We start from the raw sequence: 19,106 nt of genomic DNA on the forward strand, positions 1-19,106 counted from the left end.
GTTCTGATTTGAAAGGGTCCCAAAAAAATCTGGTTGTGCTTTTAGATGGTTGAAATCAAAGTGATAACACAATGCGAATTCAACAAACCTCAGGATATCTTTTTGAGTGGGTAGGAAAATAGGTTGTAATCTCATTGATCAACATCTCAACCAAATATTACCCAATTGTCCACATTGAAATTATGTGGTTTGCCCAGTGGGGTCATTTTATCTTCTGTCACTCTTCAACCACAAGCCTAGTAATGAAATGGTCAAGCTCAACACAACACTGCATTGTCATCGCATGATAAGAATATAGACTTTGTACTAGAGATTTTCCACCGGAAATTTTCCACTGGGGATTTTCCACTGCTTTGCCTAAAAGCCTCAGACTTCCCAGCTCTCACATTTGGTTCCTTGGAAGTTGTGGGAATGTATGTTTTTGGTTTCACATTGGTTGCGGGAACAAAGCCATACATTTCCTGACTAGTCAAATTAAACAAATGTTCAACATTCTGAGAACAGAAATGATCATTTTGCCTGTTCTGGGAACGTTTTCTTTATGTTTCAGGGAGGTTCTGAGAACATTTTACTCTGGTTCCTTGAACGTTTTCCTGGGGGTTTTATTAACGGTCTGAAAACAGAAACTATAGGTTATTGAATAACTTCTTTAAGACGTTCACTGAATGTTTCAATAAGACTTTTAAACTCCAAGCAGAGATAAGACACATGGAAGTTAATTTCATTTAATCATGCAACAGATTTATTGTGATGCGGCATCAGTAGGATTTTAATTGATGATTTATTGTCCATGGGCCACCAGGATGGCGCTAGCATGCCGTTTTTTTTTTTACACATACAAAGCTGTTAATTTTAGTCTATTCAAACAGACCCCATTAAGGTGTCTGGCCAATTAGTGGGCTCAGCCAACACCGGAAAACACTTAACAAGATAGTTTTGTTGATGCTAAGAATGGTATGTACAGTTGAAGTCGGAAGTTTACATACACCTTAGTCAAATACGTTTAAACTCAGTTTATCACAATTCCTGACATTTAATCCTAGTAAAAAAATCCCTGTTTTAGGTCAGTTAGGATCACCACTTTACTTTAAGAATGTGAAATGATTTATTTCAGCTTTTATTTCTTTCATCACATTCACAGTGGGTCAGAAGTTTACATACACTCAATTAGTATTTGGTATCATTGCCTTTAAATTGTTTAACCTGGGTCAAACATTTTCGGTAGCCTTCCACAAGCTTCCCACAATAAGTTGGGTGAATTTTGGCCCATTCCTCTTGACAGAGCTGGTGTAACTGAGTCAGGTTTGTAGGCCTCCTTGCTCGCACACACTTTTGCAGTTCTGTCCACACATTTTCTATAGGATTGAGGTCAGGGCTTTGTGTTGGCCACTCCAATACCTTGACTTTGTTGTCCTTAAGCCATTTTGCCACAACTTTGGAAGTATGCTTGGGGTCATTGTCCATTTGGAAGACCCATTTGCGACCAAGCTTTAACTACCTGACTGATGTTGCTTCAACATATCCACATAATTTTCCTCCCTCATGATGCAATTAATTTTGTGAAGTGCACCAGTCCCTTCTGCAGCAAAGCACCCCCACAACATGATGCTGCCACCCCCGTGCTTCACGATTGGGATGGTGTTCTTTGACTTGCAAGCCTCCCCCTTTTTCCTCCAAACATTACGATGGTCATTATGGCCAAACAGTTCTATTTTTGTTTCATCAGACCAGAGGACCTTTCTCCAAAAAGTACGATCTTTGTCCCCATGTACAGTTGCAAACCGTAGTCTGGCTTTTTTATGGTGGTTTTGGAGCAGTGGCTTCTTTCCTGCTGAGCGTCCTATCAGGTTGTGTTAAGAAGCAGTGCGGCTTGGTTGGGTTGTGTATCGGAGGACGCATGACCTTCAACCTTCGTCTCTCCCGAGCCCGTATGGGAGATGTAGCGATGAGACAAGATAGTAGCTACTAAAACAATTGGATACCACGAAACTGGGGAGAAAAAGAGGCAAAAAATAAATACTGCAATTCCCAAAGAAAAAGTTTGTCATTCTCTGAACTATGAGAACATTCACACCAGTTGGAAAAAGTTCCAAGGTCATTATCAAAATTAAAATGTAATGTCCTCTGTTACGTAATGAAATGTGCTGAGAATGTTCCAAAGCCAAGCAACTATACTGCACCATTTCCAGAAAGTTGTATGCAAAATAACATAGGACAACCATTCTCTCACCAAGCTTGAAGGAACATGTTCTTAGAATATTGTGCTTGCTGGGTGTTGTGTTTCCACCTCCACAACCCGTCTCCGAGTGATGGGAAGTTCAGCTTTTTAATGACTCCAATCTGTTCAACTTGTTCAGTCAAAAAAATAAATATATTTCAAATAATTTTGCTCATTTGAGTCGGTAATGCCCAGAGCATGCGAGACGCCCTTACCGGCGAATTATGAACTACGGCATGTCAATATGTTCATTTGTAGATTGGAAGCTATCCTGTCTTTCTGAGAGGAAGATTAGCACAATATTGTTTGCAAACTGCAGCAGCACCCCAAATGATTAATTCTCGAGTTAGTTGGTTGGGCAGAGGTTTTGGTTCTACAAACCCATCTAACATTCAATAATCAATTAATTGCATTCATTCTTGCACAATGCAATCAATTATCAGTTCTAATCTAAACATGTATTTCCGTCCTATAATGCTTGCAGCATGATCCATTTTCCTGCACAAACACGTGGAAGAAAGTTGGTTGTCGGTGCATGTCTCCAGTGACAAACAAATGACAAAAATCCCTTCAAAGACTAAAGTCATTAAACATGTGAAAACTGAGCTGAGCTTTCTAACCTCCTGCCAAATATATGACCATATTAGAGCCGCACATTTCCCTCAGATTATACAGACACACACAACAACAACAACAATCTCATTTTGATAAACTCCCACATCTACAGGGCCTTTGGAAAGTATTTAGACCTCTTGACTTTTTCCACATTTTGTTACGTTACAGCCTTGTTCTAAAATTGATTACATTTTATTTTTTCCACCTCAATCTACACCCAATACCCCATAATGACAAAGCAAAACTGGTTTAGAAATGTATTAAAAATAAGAAACTGAAATATTAAATTTACATAAGTACTCAGACCTTTTACTCTGTACTTTGTTGAAGCACCCTTGGCTGCGATTGCAGCATTGAGTCTTTTTTGTTATGATACCACATGCTTGGTACACCTGTATTTGGCACACCTGTACTTCTCTGCAGATCCTCTCAAACTCTGTCAGGTTGGATGACGAGCGTTGCTGTACAGCTATTTCCAGGTTTCTCCAGAGATATTGGATCCAGTTCAAGTCTGGGCTCTGGCTGGGCCACTCAAGAACATTCAGAGACTTGTCCCGAAGCCACAACTACATTGTCTGCCTGAGTGCTTAGGATTGTTGTCATGTTGGAAGGTGAACCGTCACCCCAGACTGAGGTCCTGAGTGCTCTGGGACATGTTTTCATCAAGGATCTCTTTGCTCTGTTCATCTTTGCCTCGATCCTGACTAGTCTCCCAGTCCCTGCCACCACCATGCTTCACCGTAGGGATGGTGCCAGGTTTCCTCCAGACGTGACACTTGGCATTCAGGCTCTAGGAAGAGTCTTGGTGATTCTAACCATCTTCCATTTAAGAATGATGGAGGCCACTGTGTTCTTGGGGACCTTCAATGCTGCAGATATGTTTTGGTACCCTTCCCCAGATCTGTGCCTCGACACAATCCTGTCTCATGGCTTGGTTTGTGCTCTGACATGCACTGTCAACAGTGGGACCTTATATAGACATTTGTGTGCCTTTCCAAATCATGTCCAATCAATTGAATCTACCACAGGAGGACTCTAATCAAGTTGTAGACATATCTCAAGGATGATCAATGGAAACAGGATGCACTTGAGCACAATTTTGAGTCTCATAGCAAAGAGTCTGAATACTTATGGAAATAACGTATCTGTGTTATGTTTTTAATACACTTGCAAAAATGTCTAAAAACGTGTTCTCGCTTCGATATTATGTGGTATTGTGTGTAGATTGATGAGGAAATTGTTTTATTTATTCAATTTTAGAATAGGGCTGTAACGTAACAAAATGTGGACAGAGTCAAGGGGTCTGAATACTTTCCGAAGGCACTTAACAAATCTAAACTCAACATGTAAAGTGTTGGTCCCGTGTTTCATGAGCTAAAATAAATCCCAGAAATGTTCAATACGCACAAAATTCTTATTTCTTTCAAATTGTGTGCACAAATATGTTTACATCCCTGTTAGTGTTTCTCCTTTGCCAAGATAATCCATCCACCTGACAAGAAGCTGATTAAACAGCGTGATCATTACACAGGTGCAAAAACTGAAGAACGTACGCACATCCAGGTACTTTCCACAGATGTTAGAGTTGTAGGCAAACTCATGGAAAACAGAAAGGAAAACGCTGCACACTGCTGCTCATGCTCCCAGGTGATATCTATTTACAACGGTTCGACCCTTAGGTCTTCATCAGGCATCCATATCCCAGGTGGGGGCGGAAGGTCCTATATATAGGAGCAGTACTCAGTGACATCACTTCCTGAAACAGGAGGTACAAAAATGTAGTTTCACATTACACATACAATATTCAATTAGGATTAAAAAAACACAATTCAAACTTATTGAAACTATAAAAAACAGTTTCTAGTCAAACTCCTCGTTAAGGCCAAGAGGAGACAGTGTGTTCAGACTGTGGATACAGAACGATTCCCTTTGAAGAAATTTCCTCTCAATGTCCCCTCCCCTGCGTGACATCTTGACCATTTATATCCCAGCTTATTTTTACTTTTGGTTGAAGGCTTTCCAACTGTGTTAGTCCTTCAAAACGATCATTGGCATGTTTTACACAATTGTATTTGTACCCCCTTTCCTTAAACCTTTGTTTGAGGTTCGATGTCTGTTTCAGGTAAGAAGCATCAGAGCTGCATATTCTTCTGATACGACTGAATTGACTCATAGGGAGACTTTTAGTAAGTGGACGTGGATGAAAGCTGTCACCTCTAAGGAGGGTATTCCTGTCTGTAGGTTTCCTATAGAGATCTGTAGAGAGGGAGGTTTTGTCCTTAATAACCATCACATCAAGAAACTGATTTGTGATGGGTCATAGTTCATGGTGAAGTGAAGGTGTTCATTCAAAGAGTTTAGATAAACATGGAATGCCAAGACGTCTTCCTGGGTGCCTGTACACACAGGTGCCTCTTGTGCTGGGGACAATAAAAGGCCACTCTAAAATGTGCAGTTTTGTCACACAGCACAATGCCACAGATGTCTCAAGTTTTGAGGGAGCGTGCAGAGATACCGTGACTACATCCAGAAGCCCGTTGTTGTGCTATTCATCCGCCACCATCACCTCATGTTTCAACATGATAATGCACAGCCCCACGTTTCAAGGATCTGTACACAATTCCTGGAAGCTGAAATTGTCCCAGTTCTTCCATGGCCTGCATACGAGCCAGACATGTCACTCATTGAGCATGTTTGGGATGCTCTGGATCAACATGTACGACATCAAGTTCTCGCCAATGTCTAGCAACTTCGCACAGCCATTGAAGAGGAGTGGGACAACATTCCATAGGCTACAATCAACAGCCTGATCAACTCTATTTTAACTCAGATTTTGTATTTAACTTTTGTTTATTATCTATTCCACGTGCTTCGGCAATGTAAAACTGTTTCTCATGCCAATAAAGCCCTATGAATTGTATTGAATCGAAAAAAGAGTCATTCAAAAATAACGATTTGTTCAAACTGCACATCGCTACCGGCTCCAAAGACTAATTCGGTCATGGCCTCGGTGGCCCTGCTCTGACAAGGGGGCCAATGGGAGGCCGCTGGGACTTTCAATAGTTTTACTCCTCCCTGTACGCCCCAAGTCCTCAGTGTCACCCTGGATGATGGAAACCCTTTAAAACAATTACATTAGCGCTTACATTAAACCTTGAGACCACCTAAGAGGTGGAGCAAGTATAGCTCAAGACAGAGTCCTGTGTTTTGGATGGATGGTTATTCTCCCATGCAGAGTTCTCGTTTTGATGTGATATGCATGGGATATACATTTTCAACCTACCTTGGTGATGTAAGGAGAAACCTGGCAATCTTAACAGTGTACCTCGTGCAAATTGGGCCAGAGGATAAGCCAATATCTAACAGGATAGTGTTATTTAGACCCCCTCAGCCCACTTGAATACAGTAGGCCGCCATAGAGGCACTGTCATCCCCCCTTGACCCACATTGTATTTTAAAAAGCTAAACATAACAGCTTAGACACATTAAACAAGAGTAGGCCAAAACAATAAGACACAGACAGACATTACACTAAACGTTTAAATGTTGCATTTTAAAACACTTGCCCAGCCAATGAGACACTCCAGTGGGGGTCTGAGGATCCACACTGGGCAAAAACAGGTTGAATCAATGTTGTTTCCACGTTATTTCAACCAAAGAAAATCCATGTGATGACGTTAAATTAATGTGGAAAACTCATTGGATTTCCAAAGTCATCAATGTAAGGCCATTTAATCATTTTTAACCTAAATCGAACGACATGCTGACATTTTTTTTAAATGTCAAGTTGATTTCACAATGGTTGACAACTCAAACAAATGTAAATGAACTAAACGAACTGACGCCGCGCACCAATGGGTGTGCACCTTCCTGAACCGACTGCATAGTAGATGCAAAGCCATAGTAAGTAATCACCTACAGTGCCTTGTTTACACTGCAGGCCTTAATGCTCAAATCAGTTTTGTTTTTCAAATCGATAATGGAATACTGACTGTCCAAATGGCACATCGGATGTGTGCGTTCAGACCACAGTCATTTGCTGACATGGCTACGCTAGTTGTCATAGGAATGACAGGTGTGTGCGCAGTGGTGTAGACTGATTGGTGGTACTCGTGCTTCCTATCACTAAAAAGTTATGTTGCAAGTTGCCATGGACGTTTCCCAGTTGCTTTGAATGTTCAAAATCATAGTGTCAGAACAATTAAAGCTTCAAAAAGTATAAGATGATCCAACTTTCAAAATGAGTCGTTTTTGGCTAGCCACAGCTGTCAACAAGCTAGCTAGCTGTTTAGTTTTCTAGCACATTGACTAATTTGTTTGTAAACAATTAACAAGATAGTGAGCTAACGTTACCACCACATGTTCTTGTCAACTGTCAAAAGAATAGCTAGAAAGCAGCAATATATGCCAAATAAGTCTAAAAACCAATTGATGGCAAATAAATCATATTTTACCGTTCAGACTCAAATCGCATTGCCAGAAATCAGATTTAAAAAAAATGTGATTTGACGCACTGACATTGTGAACAAGGATTAATTAGGCTAAGAGACTGGACAAGAGCAACAGCTATGCTGGGATTTGGCTAATTACTTAGAATAGAAAAACAAGCTACAATTTTCAGCATGCTTTACTCACAGAAACACAGGTGAGAGGGCAAGCACTCCTAGAAACCAAGGTTACTATAGTAAACTAAAACGCAGACCAAATCTAGCCATGAACAAATTATTTAGTGAACTGAAATAAAATCATTAACAGATCTGTTTGAGAAAGTAAAAATACTGAAACTATATTTTGCTGCAAAACAAACTAAAATAAAAACCAACAAATTATGTTCAGGTCAAATTGGTTGGGGTTGTGATCAAGAAAGACAATTGTGCTAAAGCTTATAAGGCATTTATAAGTTTAGATGCTATTCATCAATAATCAATGGGTAGCCTAATAAAACTGGGTAGCCTATTCTTTGAGAATCAATGGGTAGCCTAATAAAACTGGGTAGCCTATTCTTTGAGAATCAATGGGTAGCCTAATAAAACTGGGTAGCCTATTCTTTGAGATTGAATGGGTAGCCTAATAAAACTGGGTAGCCTATTCTTTGAGATTCAATGGGTAGCCTAATAAAACATTTAGATTGTAGGCCACCTCTAAAGCTACAATCTATATGTTTTCCTACTTTCTGTTTCTAACACAAAAACGACATAACTAAATAATAGAAAAACGAAATATTTTTTAAATAACACTAAACTAAATAACAAAGTAGGTCTGGAAATTAACTGAAACTAAAGTAAAAAAAAAAGATGAATGGAAAAACACAACTACAATAACCTTATCTTATCTCATTCCCTCCCTGTCTTTGTTGGCGGCGGCCCTACACAGCGGCAAACAACACTCTCCCACCATTTGAGTGAGTGCAATAAAGATACAAGCAAGGGCAGCATTGCCCAATGCTCATCAAAGCACATAAAAGCAAAGTCAAACTCCTCGTTAAGCAAAGCATATAAAAGTCTCTCCAGGGTTCTGGCCACAGTTCACAAGCAGGCACAGGTGAGAGCGATTAGTTCATGATTTGGTGATGTCATTTCTTGCTCGCTTTTTTACAGTTTACACCACAGTACTGTGGACTTCATATAGTAAGAGTGATGCTAGCTATGTTACTGTGTGTTCATCGTGATTTTAGTTTCTGAGATTTGCACAGATTGCCTTGTATGTGAATTTATACATTTTACAATGTATTTAAATGTTTGCCTTTGATAGAATTGTCTATCAAATGGAATGATAGCAAAACAGACTGGTACCCAGACTGCAATTCTCAGACCTTTCTTGATAGTCTGTTCCTGTAACTCAACAATACTTTCTTGCACATTGATATATCTTCATGGAGTCAGATATACATTTTTGATAGACTTTGTTAAAGGTAGACTCAGCGACATGACGGGTTGCATGCGAGCTATGTATGTATCACATAGTACCCACTTAATCAATATCGATCATTAGCTGAATGCTAATTTTAGCAACCAGCTGAACCATAGCTAAACAGCTTATACATTACAACTTTAGAATATAAAAGTGAGCTTAGAACAAAACAGGCTTAATTTGATTAAGATCATGTAAATCATTACATGAGATGAAAGTGAATTGGGACTGAAATTGTTTCATTCACTGAGGAGACGAACCTGCTTGCTGATGCCTTTCCATTTGAAATGACCATTCTTTTGATATATTTTTTTTAAAAGCTACTGCGACAATTAAAACATTAAACAGGCTATTACTGCAATTTCAGGTAAACTCAATAAAACAAGATTCAAATATATGGAAAATGTCTATACAGTTCAGCTGTTTTATAAATATTTCTCTGCTATTAAGATTTTTTTATTGTACGAGCATTTGGCTTGAGACAATTCTAAACTCTACTGCTTGGGATCGGGGCAAGTCGAGGAGAAGTCTCGCACACTACCTACGAAGGTGACATTCGAGATATAGAAATTGTATACTACAGTAATATGTGTACACGCAGGTATTAAACTCTCTTGTACGTAGTGTAAATTACCCCTTTAGAAATGTGAAATTGTTAAGGGATGCATTTGCTCAATTGTTTGATCTTATTTGCAGTGTGGTTTTAAGTCATGAGTCAACTACCTAGATTCTGGAACCTGGGATGGTCTTCCTTCATTGACTGGTGGAGTAGTCAGAGTGCTTCAGAGCAAGGTGATTTTAAATGTTTTTGTAATATCTGATGGGAGGAGAGTGTACTTTCCAGAGTTCTCAACCTGTGAATAGATATCTACAATGCCATGAATTGGTGTTGTATAAATATCGAAACCATGCAAAGAACTTGTTGGTGATTGTAATTATTGACTTTAGGATCATATTACCACGACTATTCAACCCTCTTTGCTTTAACCTCATTAGACTATGTGACAACTACAGGACCATCTCAACCCTATGGTCAGCAGCACCTGAATGAACCTCTTCTGGAGCACAGAGAGGGTCAGCTCTTCCTGACCGAGGCTTTTAAAGTCATCCTTGAGGAGGTGCTATGTAAGGGCACAGACGTCAACAAGAAGGTCTCACATCCCTAAATCAAACTGTTGACTGTCTCTAGCCTAACATGACTGTTCTCTGCACTGTGTCATATTGTTAGATGTTTTGCTGCACAAGCCTTTTGGTAAGTCTTGAGTGACAGAAAGCTGTCCTGGTGGGTCATGTAGCAAACATTTTTAGGAACCACTGGGCTAGTACCCTTATGTTAACTGATATCATCTTCACACCTGACTGCATCACAATCTAACCATAGAGGTACACACTCAGTACTGTATTTTCAGGGGTTTCTTGTGCTTGTTATACCCCTGGTTATAGGTGTGTGAGTGGCGCGAGCCAGAGGAGTTGGCTACTCTGCTAGATCTGGAGCTGAGAGAGTATGGGGAGCAACAGCACCAGCTGCTGCAGAGAGTACGGGATGTGGCCAAGTACAGCGTCAAGACCAGTAAGTCCACCCCGGGCCTAGCTCTGGTCCTGGGTGTTAGGGTGGTTTGCTGCTGGCCTCACCAAGACCAGAGCCACCCGACCCCACAGGGAAACCTTAGAGTGAGATGAGTGTGGTTCTGGTTACAGCCGATTCTTGGTAAATGCAATGGCTTGGGACTGTCCTGAATGCATGCACTAAAGTAAAGCGCATCTCTCTTTCCAGATCATCCGCGGTTCTTCAATCAGCTCTTTGCAGGGGTGGACTACCATGCCTTGACAGGACGATTCCTTACGGAGGCTCTTAACACTAGCCAGTAGGAGGGAGCAATATATATCAGTGGAGGCTGGAGGGAGGAGTTATAGGTGGATGCGCTCATTGTAACGGCTGGAATGGAACGGAGTAAAAAATGTGGTTTCCATATCTTTGTGTTTGATATTGTGCCATTCCAGCCATTACAATGATCTCATCATCCTATGTCTCCTCCCACCAGCCTCCGCTGATATACAGTATATACATATATACATTCCATAAAGTATGTTATGAAGGGGCTTGTGATGGACAGTTGTATTGTTTATTTGACAGGTATACCTATGAAGTAGCGCCAGTGTTCGTCCTGATGGAAGACGAGGTACTCTCCAAGCTACGTTCTCTAGTTGGGTGGGCACAGGGAGATGGCATCTTCTGCCCAGGCGGTACCATGTCTAACATGTATGCCATGAACCTAGCACGCTACCGGGCCTTCCCAGAAGTTAAACTTAAGGGGCAGTGGGCCCTCCCTCGACTGGCTGTCTTTACATCTCAAGAGGTGGGGGAAAACTGTATGGTAGAAGTAATGCACTATTTAACTTCACATTCACATATTAATTCGTTCTACACAAACTTTCCTCCAGAGCCATTACTCTGTGATGAAAGCAGCTGCCTTTCAGGGTATTGGGACAGAGAACGTGTTTAAGGTCAACGTGGATGATAGGTAAAGTGACAAGAACCTTCCTTTGACTCTTGTAAGTCATCTCATTGACATCTATGATTCCTAGGCATGCATGATTTACATTTTAACTCATGCTCTCTGTTATCCTACAGGGGTTGCATGATTACAGATGACCTTAGTGAGAAAATTGAGCTGGCGAAATCTCAAGCAAGTTTACTGTGGTTACCTTGTAATTTACTGTGTCAATTTTATTATATCTGCTGTGATACAGTAATTACACAGATAACAGTTGGAATTGCCACTAGACTAATGGGAATTGCTGATAGACAATCAGTGATATCTTACACAAGGATCTGGCCAATTCCTAGTACTCCGTCAGCATTCAAAGTATTTTATCTGCAATTCCTAGTAGTCTATTGGCAAAGCACATATCACACTGCAAAGCACCAAGTAGAAATGTAAGGATATCATTCATTACCCCTCCTCACCTACCAGGGGGCAGTACCATTCCTTGTCCACGCCACGTCAGGAACGACTGTACAAGGTGCCTTCGACCCCCTGGAGCCCATCGCTGACATCTGTGACAGACAGGGGTTATGGATGCATGTTGATGTGAGTCCTTCTTAAAGTGATCTTTCATTCAAAATCAAACTTTGTCCAATGTTTTCAGACCACAAAAGTAGTCTTCTGTCAAGATGATTCCCAACAGCATCTGTTATGTAGATCAAACTTCATAACCCAAAATAATGTCCAAGATGGCCACCGTCTAATTAAATCCTTTGCAACAGTGACCATCTTTCCCATGTGATTTCGAGCTGAAGAACACTGATTGGTGTTGTCTTGTGGTTTGGCACAGGCAGCCTGGGGAGGGAGTGTTCTCTTCTCAAAGGAACACAGACATCTCATGAGAGGAGTTGAGAGGTGGGAGTCAGGTGCATGCTCAGGAATACAGTTGCTTGAATGCAATTTTGCACTATATAATTGTGCTGCAAAAAACCTACATGTAATTCAGCCTGTGTGAGATAAAGTGTACCAAAGTATAGGTTAGGTGTCTTGATGTCTCGCATGACTGGGCTAGTCTTCCGTATTGGCTCAACATATGACTTTGACTCCCGAGTGTAATTATGTGAATATGTTTGTGATCAGAGCCGATTCAGTAACTTGGAATCCACACAAGATGATGCTGACTGGCTTGCAGTGTTCAGCCATTCTGCTCAAGGACACCACGGTAAGACAACACAACATCCCTTCACCCAGCCTGGTCTCATAGACTAGACATAGCATTGTAATGTAAATCTGAGAAACTCAAATTAGTAGGTTGTTTGGTATGGTTACATAAGACAGAAGGTTACTTAAGGCAAAAACACATTTTGAGTGGATGGGTAGGTGTATAACATGAGTGTCTAGCAATCCAAAGGTTGCATGTTTGAATCTCATCACTGACAACTTTAGCATTTTAGCTAAATAGCAACTTTCCAACTACTTAGTACTTTTTAAATGACTTCACGTTAGGTTAGTGTTAAGGTTAGCTAACGCCTAACCATAACTTTAACCCCTAGCCTAGCTAACACTAGACACATAGCTAATATATAGCGTTATCCACCGAGCTAACATTAGCCAGAACATATTAGAATTCGTAACAAATTGTACAAATTGTAATTTAACATTTAATTTTTTTTTAAAATTTGTAACATATCATACGAAATGGATGACGGACATCCACAAATGAATACATACCATACGAAACGTAACATATCATACTATTTGGAGTGTACCATATTTACGTTTATTATGTTACGAGGTTGAGGTTGAGTCGAGGTTGCTTCATCAGATTCATCAACCAAAGAGTTGTTGTTGAATTGCTGTGGCATTTGCACTCTCGCCTTTGCAATTATGGAAAACACTGTAAAATTACAAATAGTTACACCTCATACATGTTTAAATTGAACTGTTTGTCAATGACAAAACATAATGCAAGTCCTTGATTTGATTTCTCTTATAATAAAAAACGTTATGTTCCTGCATTGTTTAAAGGGATAGTTAGACATTTTGTCAATAAGCCATTTGTATATGATATTTGTGCTTATGTAACTTTCTCACTCAGCCTTATTCAAGATTAATTCAGGACTATCCATTATCATGGTAGCATTCACATTAATGTAGAAGTTTTCAGAAACAATCTATTCTTATTTACAATAAAAGTGACTCTAAAATGACACAATACCTTATTTACCATTAATTTCTATTGGGCACAAAATGATCTGAAACACAAACAACAAATGCATCCAACAAGTTTGTCACAAGCTTGATGTCATCATTGCGTACTAGGAATATGGGACCAAATACTAGACTTTTGACGACCTTAATACACATGTGAATTTGTCCCAATACTTTTGGGTCAGTCAGGAAAGACGCTTGCCAGCTGGTCAGCGCATGCTCTGAGTGCGCATCCTGGTAATCCATCTGACCCTGTGGCCTTGTGAACGTTAATCTACTTGAAGGTCTTACTAACATCGGCTACGGAGAGCGTCATCACACAGTCATCCGGAATAGCTGGTGCTCATGCATGGTTCAGTGGTAATTGCCTCGAAGCGAGTATAGAAGGCGTTAACGGTACTCAGTACTTTGTTGAAGCACCTTTGGCTGCGATTACAGCCTTGCGTCTTCTTGGGTATGACACTACAAGCTTGGCACACCTGTATTTGGGGAGTTTCTCCCATTTTTCTCTGCAGATCCTCTCAAACGCTGTCAGGTTGGATGGGGAGCATCACTTCACACCTATTTTCAGTTCTCTCCAGAGATGTTCAAGTCCGGGCTCTGGCTGGGACATTCAAGGACATTCAGAGACTTGTTCCAAAGCCACTCCTGCGTTGTCCTGCGTGTGTGCTCAGGGTCGTTGTCCTGTTGGAAGGTGAACCTTTAGTCGCATTCTGAGGTCCAGAGCGATCTGGAGCATGTTTTCATCAAGGATCTCTCTGTACTTTGCTCCGTTCATCTTCCCTCTAAATCCCGACTAGTCTCCCAGTTCCTGCCGCTGAAAAACAAATCAGAGCATGATGCTACCACCACCATGCTTCACCGTAGGGAGGGTGCCAGGTTTCCGCCAGACATGACACTTTGCATTCAGGCCAAAGAGTTCAATCTTGGTTTCATCAGACCAGAGAATCTTGCCTTTTACTGAGGAGTGGCTTCCATCTGGCCACTCTACCATAAAGGCCTGATTGATGGAGTTCTGCAGAGATGGTTGTCCTTCTGGAAGGTTCTCCCATCTCCACAGAGGAACTCTCGAGCTCTGTCAGAGTGACCATCAGGTTCTTGGCCACCTCCCTGACCAAGGCCCTTCTCCCCCGATTGCTCAATTTGGCTGAGTGGCCACCTCTAGGAAGTGTCTTGGTGGTTCCAAACTTCTTCCATTTAAGAATCATCGAGGCCACTGTGTTCTTGGCCCTTCAATACTGCAGACTTTTTTTGGTACCCTTCCCCAGATCTGTTCCTCGACACAATCCTGTCTCGGAGCTCTATGGACAATTCCCTCGACCTCATGGCTTTGTTTTTCCAATTGAATTTATCACAGGTGGATTCTAATCAAGTTGTAGAAAAATCAAGGATGATCAATGGATAAAGTATGCACCTAAGCTCAATTTCGAGTCTCATAGCAAAGGGTCTGAATTCTTATGTAAGTAAGGTATTTCTGTTTTTTGAAAACATTTCTAAAAACCTGCTTTTGCTTTGTCATTTTGTGGTATTGTTTGTAGATTGAGGAGAAACATTGAGGGGACATTTTAGAATAAGGCCGTAATGTAACAAAATGTGGAGGAAGGGGTCTGAATACTTTCCGAATGCACTGTAGCTCGTCTGGTAGGCTCGCGTCACTGTACATCTTGCAGCTGGGTTTCCCTTTGTAATCCGGGATAGTTTGTAAACCCCTGCCACACCCAATGAGCATCAGAGCCGGGGTGGTAGGATTTCGATCAGAGTCCTGTATTGATGCTTTGCCTGTTTGATGGCTAGTCGGAGGTTGTAGTGGGATTTCTTATAAGAGTCCGGATTAGTGTCCCGCTTCTTGAAAGCCGCAGCTGGAGCCTTTAGCTCTGTGAGGATTGTTGACTGTTATCCATGGCTTCTGGTTGGGATATGTACATACGGTCACTGTGGGACGTGGTCGTTGATGCAATTATTAATGAAGCCTGTGACTGATGTGATAATATTGCTATTATAAACTGGTTACTAACATAATTAGAGAAGTAAAAATACCCGTGGTATACGGTCTGATATACCACGACTGTCAGCCAATCAGCATTCAGAGCTCGAAAGACTTTACGACTGGGTCGCGTCTCCGGCAACCAAACCGATCGAACGACCAGCCGGCTTGGGTAGTAACCCTAAATTTGAGTCAGGACTATATCTTGTGTAAATGTATTTTCTGAAGAAAAAAAATATATATACCTTATATAGAATTAGGCTGTAACGTAACAAAATGTAGAAAAAGTCAAAGGGTCTGAATACTTTCCGAAGGCACTGTACACATTTTAAATATTCATTTTGTTGTCTTCCTTACCATTATTATTGAGCAAATTCTCCGCTATTCTTGATCTCTTCCCCAGGACCTGTTGAAACGTTGCCACAGTGCAGATGCAACATACCTCTTCCAGCAGGACAAGTTCTATGACATGAGTCTGGACACAGGGGACAAGTCGATACAGTGCGGCCGTAAGGTTGACTGCCTGAAGCTGTGGTTGATGTGGAAAGCTGTGGGGTCACAAGGCTTGGAAGAGCGTGTGGACAGGGCTTTCGCCCATACAAGGTACAAACACAAACCCCAGCTAGCACATTTGGTTCCTTGGAAGTTGTGGGAACGTATATTTTTGATTTCCCATTGGTTCTGGGAACAAAGCCATATGTTTCCTGATTGGTAAAAAGGTCACTTTTTTAAATGTCCTGAGAAAGGAAGTGAACATGCCATCTGTTCTGGTAATATAAATGTTTTGTTTGCAGGAAGGTTCTGAGAATGTTTTACTATGTTTCCCTGAAAGTTTTCCTTGGAAGTTTTATTAATGTTCTTAGAACTAAAATGATTTTAAAGTAATTAAATAACATTCTGAGAACATGTTTCAATAAGACTTAACACGGCCGTCTTAGATTAACTGTGTGGAAATTAGGACACATGGAAATTCATTGGATTAGGTATTAATCGTGCAAACACATTTTATATTCTGTTCACTAGCCATGGAATTACATTTTTTTTGTGAAATATCGTAAATGTGCTGAGAATGTTCTAAGGCCAAGCAACTATCCTGCACCATTCCTAGAACATTATGGGAAGGTTGTATGAAAAATAGTCAAAGGACAGGGTTATTAAACTCTTACCGTACAAGGTCCGGAGCCTGCTGTCCGGAGCCTTTTTGTTGCACTAAATTCACAAACCTGGTGTCCCAGGTATAAATCAGTCCCTGATTAGAGGGGAACAATGAGAAACTGCAGTGGAACTGGCTTCTAGGTCCAAAGTTGAGCTTGAGGGCCATAGGATAACCACACTCACCAAGCTCTAAGAAACATATGGTTCTCAGAACGTTATGTGCTAGCTGGGACATTTACAAAACCTACAGCTGTAATTCTGACTAGTCAAGCTCCTCACTTAAAACAGCTCAGAGCTCTCAATTAAATTAAATGTCAATTAAAGACGTTTCAAACTTCATGGAACAATGATCTGTGTGTTGACTGTCCCACACGTAGATATCTGGTGGAGAAGATGATGAAAAGAGAGGGCTTTCAACTTATAGGGAAGGTAAGTCATTGTTTTATCAAATGTATACTAACATTTTCTTCTCCCATTTTCATCTCACCCATCTTCTGGTTTTGTCCTGTTAAACAGCCTGAGTTTGTGAACGTGTGTTTCTGGTTCATACCACCCAGTCTGAGGGGAAAGGAGAACAGTCCAGACTACCAGGACAGATTGTCAAAGGTTGGTGTCTGTCAAGTTGTTTACTATGATGCCAGTTATATATTTTTTCAACTCAATTTCTATGACATATTCTACATTTAAACCAGTTAGTTTCTGTTGGTCATGGCTGACACAATGCTGTGATCTTGTATCTTCATCACCAGGTGGCTCCAGTGATAAAGGAGCGCATGATTAAGCAGGGTACTATGATGGTGGGCTACCAGCCTCTGGGTGGACGAGTCAACTTCTTTCGCATGATAGTCATCTCTCCGCAGCTCTCCTACCAAGATATGACCTTCTTTCTGGATGAGATTGAGAGGCTAGGGAATAATCTATGATAGTCATTCTAGTTATCGCCTTGCATCTCCATTTATGTCACTGACTCCTCTGGCTCCCAGAATCTGTTTTCTAACAATAATATTACTTGTTTTCTACATTTTTGGGGGAAGCTACTTTGACAATATAGTTTACTAAGCTACTAATTACTTCACAATGGAAGAAGTTAAGATACCCTTAAGAAAAGCAATTTACTTAACTAAAGTTACATTGAAAAAGTAGCTCGCTACATACAAACTACTTTGTGATAAAGTACAGTACCAGTCAAACTACTCATTCAATGGTTTTAAAACATTGGTGTTTTGTGGGTACTATTTAATGAAGCTGACAGTTGAGGACTTGTGAGGCGTCTGTTTCATTAAACTAGACATTCTAATGTACTTGTCCTCTTGCTCAGTTGTGCACTGGGGCCTCCCACTCCTCTTTCTATTCTGGTTAGTATTTAACACTTTTTTGGTTACTCCCTGATTCCATATGGGTTATTCATAGTTTTGATGTCTTCACTATTATTCTACAATGTAGAAAATAGTAAAAATACAGAAAAACCCTTGAATGAGTATGTGTGTCCAAACTTTTGACCGGTACTATATATATATATATATATATATTGTATGGCCTTTATGTATTATTTGGTTGTAGAACATGATGTAGGAGGTCCTTCTGAAAAATACCCATGACAGATGCCAAGGGAAGCCTGATCAATGCCATGAAGCATTGAGACAGACAGAGGAGCCCATGGGCTGTGGGCTGCAGCGGAACCATGTCAACATCCTGGACACGGTTGCATGGACGAAGTCGCCCCTGCATAAACAGTGAACTTGAGTGACCCAACGTGCCTGGATTAAAGATGGCCTTGTCTGGGAAGGGCGGATGCTTACTCAATGTGTCTGCTTATGTTAATGTTTAAGCAGTTGTGTGAGTGTGTACGGTGGGGAGGGGTGGTGGGGAGGAGCTAAGGCTTTGCAGCTGACATGGGCGTGATGCATAAAAACACTCTGCTGGGGTCACAAGTCCATGAAGAAGCTTTCTCTGAGGCCAGTTCCTGCAGGGCCGGCCCTAGCCTTTTCAGGTCCCTCAGCAAAATTTGGTTGTGGGGGCCCCCTCTTTGATGGTGGAGAGCAAAAAAATTACATTTTTAAAGTAAATTTCCTACAATTCTACACATTTTGCCATGTGGCTGAGAATTGTTTTAGTCATTTAATAATTTTGCCATGCGGTGGAGCTAATGTTTTACCTTTTTAAAGCTAATTTCCTGAAATTGTACACATTTTGCCATGACTTATGCCATGTTGATAGGATATCTGTGTAAGAGTGACTAACAAAATCAATGGGGGCTCCCTAAATTTAGATAGCTGGCTTGACTAATTTATAAATCTAAAACATGTTAGCTGACATGGGCCAATTGAGTGACTGCTGAAGACAGAAACTGCTGATGCACAACAACATTTTGAAATTGCACCTGGTGTATTCTACTATTCTAAAAGTAAATTGAGACCCCGACACTTCAGTTAACCCTAACGATCAGGGGGCTTAAGCGACCGCTTATGTCGCTTATGCCTAGGGCCGGCCCAGACTTCCTGCCTTCAAACCCACCGTACATGTTGAC

General features: G+C 40.9%; 1 protein-coding gene across 1 annotated transcript; it reads left to right on the plus strand.

The window, feature by feature from the left end:
- The first annotated feature begins 8,325 nt into the window (after positions 1–8,325).
- LOC118369551 (cysteine sulfinic acid decarboxylase-like) lies at positions 8,326–18,377 on the plus strand. Its single transcript, XM_035754030.2, has 15 exons — positions 8,326–8,374; positions 9,440–9,535; positions 9,740–9,894; positions 10,187–10,313; positions 10,518–10,608; positions 10,878–11,100; positions 11,186–11,265; positions 11,376–11,430; positions 11,719–11,835; positions 12,080–12,144; positions 12,370–12,451; positions 15,828–16,027; positions 16,957–17,008; positions 17,096–17,185; positions 17,329–18,377. The coding sequence occupies exons 2-15, from the start codon at positions 9,454–9,456 to the stop codon at positions 17,500–17,502; spliced, it is 1,593 nt and encodes a 530-aa protein (XP_035609923.1). The 5' UTR covers positions 8,326–8,374; positions 9,440–9,453; the 3' UTR covers positions 17,503–18,377.
- Positions 18,378–19,106: the final 729 nt, after the last annotated feature.

The sequence above is a fragment of the Oncorhynchus keta genome, chromosome 36 (genome assembly GCF_023373465.1).
Source record: "Oncorhynchus keta strain PuntledgeMale-10-30-2019 chromosome 36, Oket_V2, whole genome shotgun sequence".
In the NCBI taxonomy this organism is placed as follows: domain Eukaryota; kingdom Metazoa; phylum Chordata; class Actinopteri; order Salmoniformes; family Salmonidae; genus Oncorhynchus; species Oncorhynchus keta.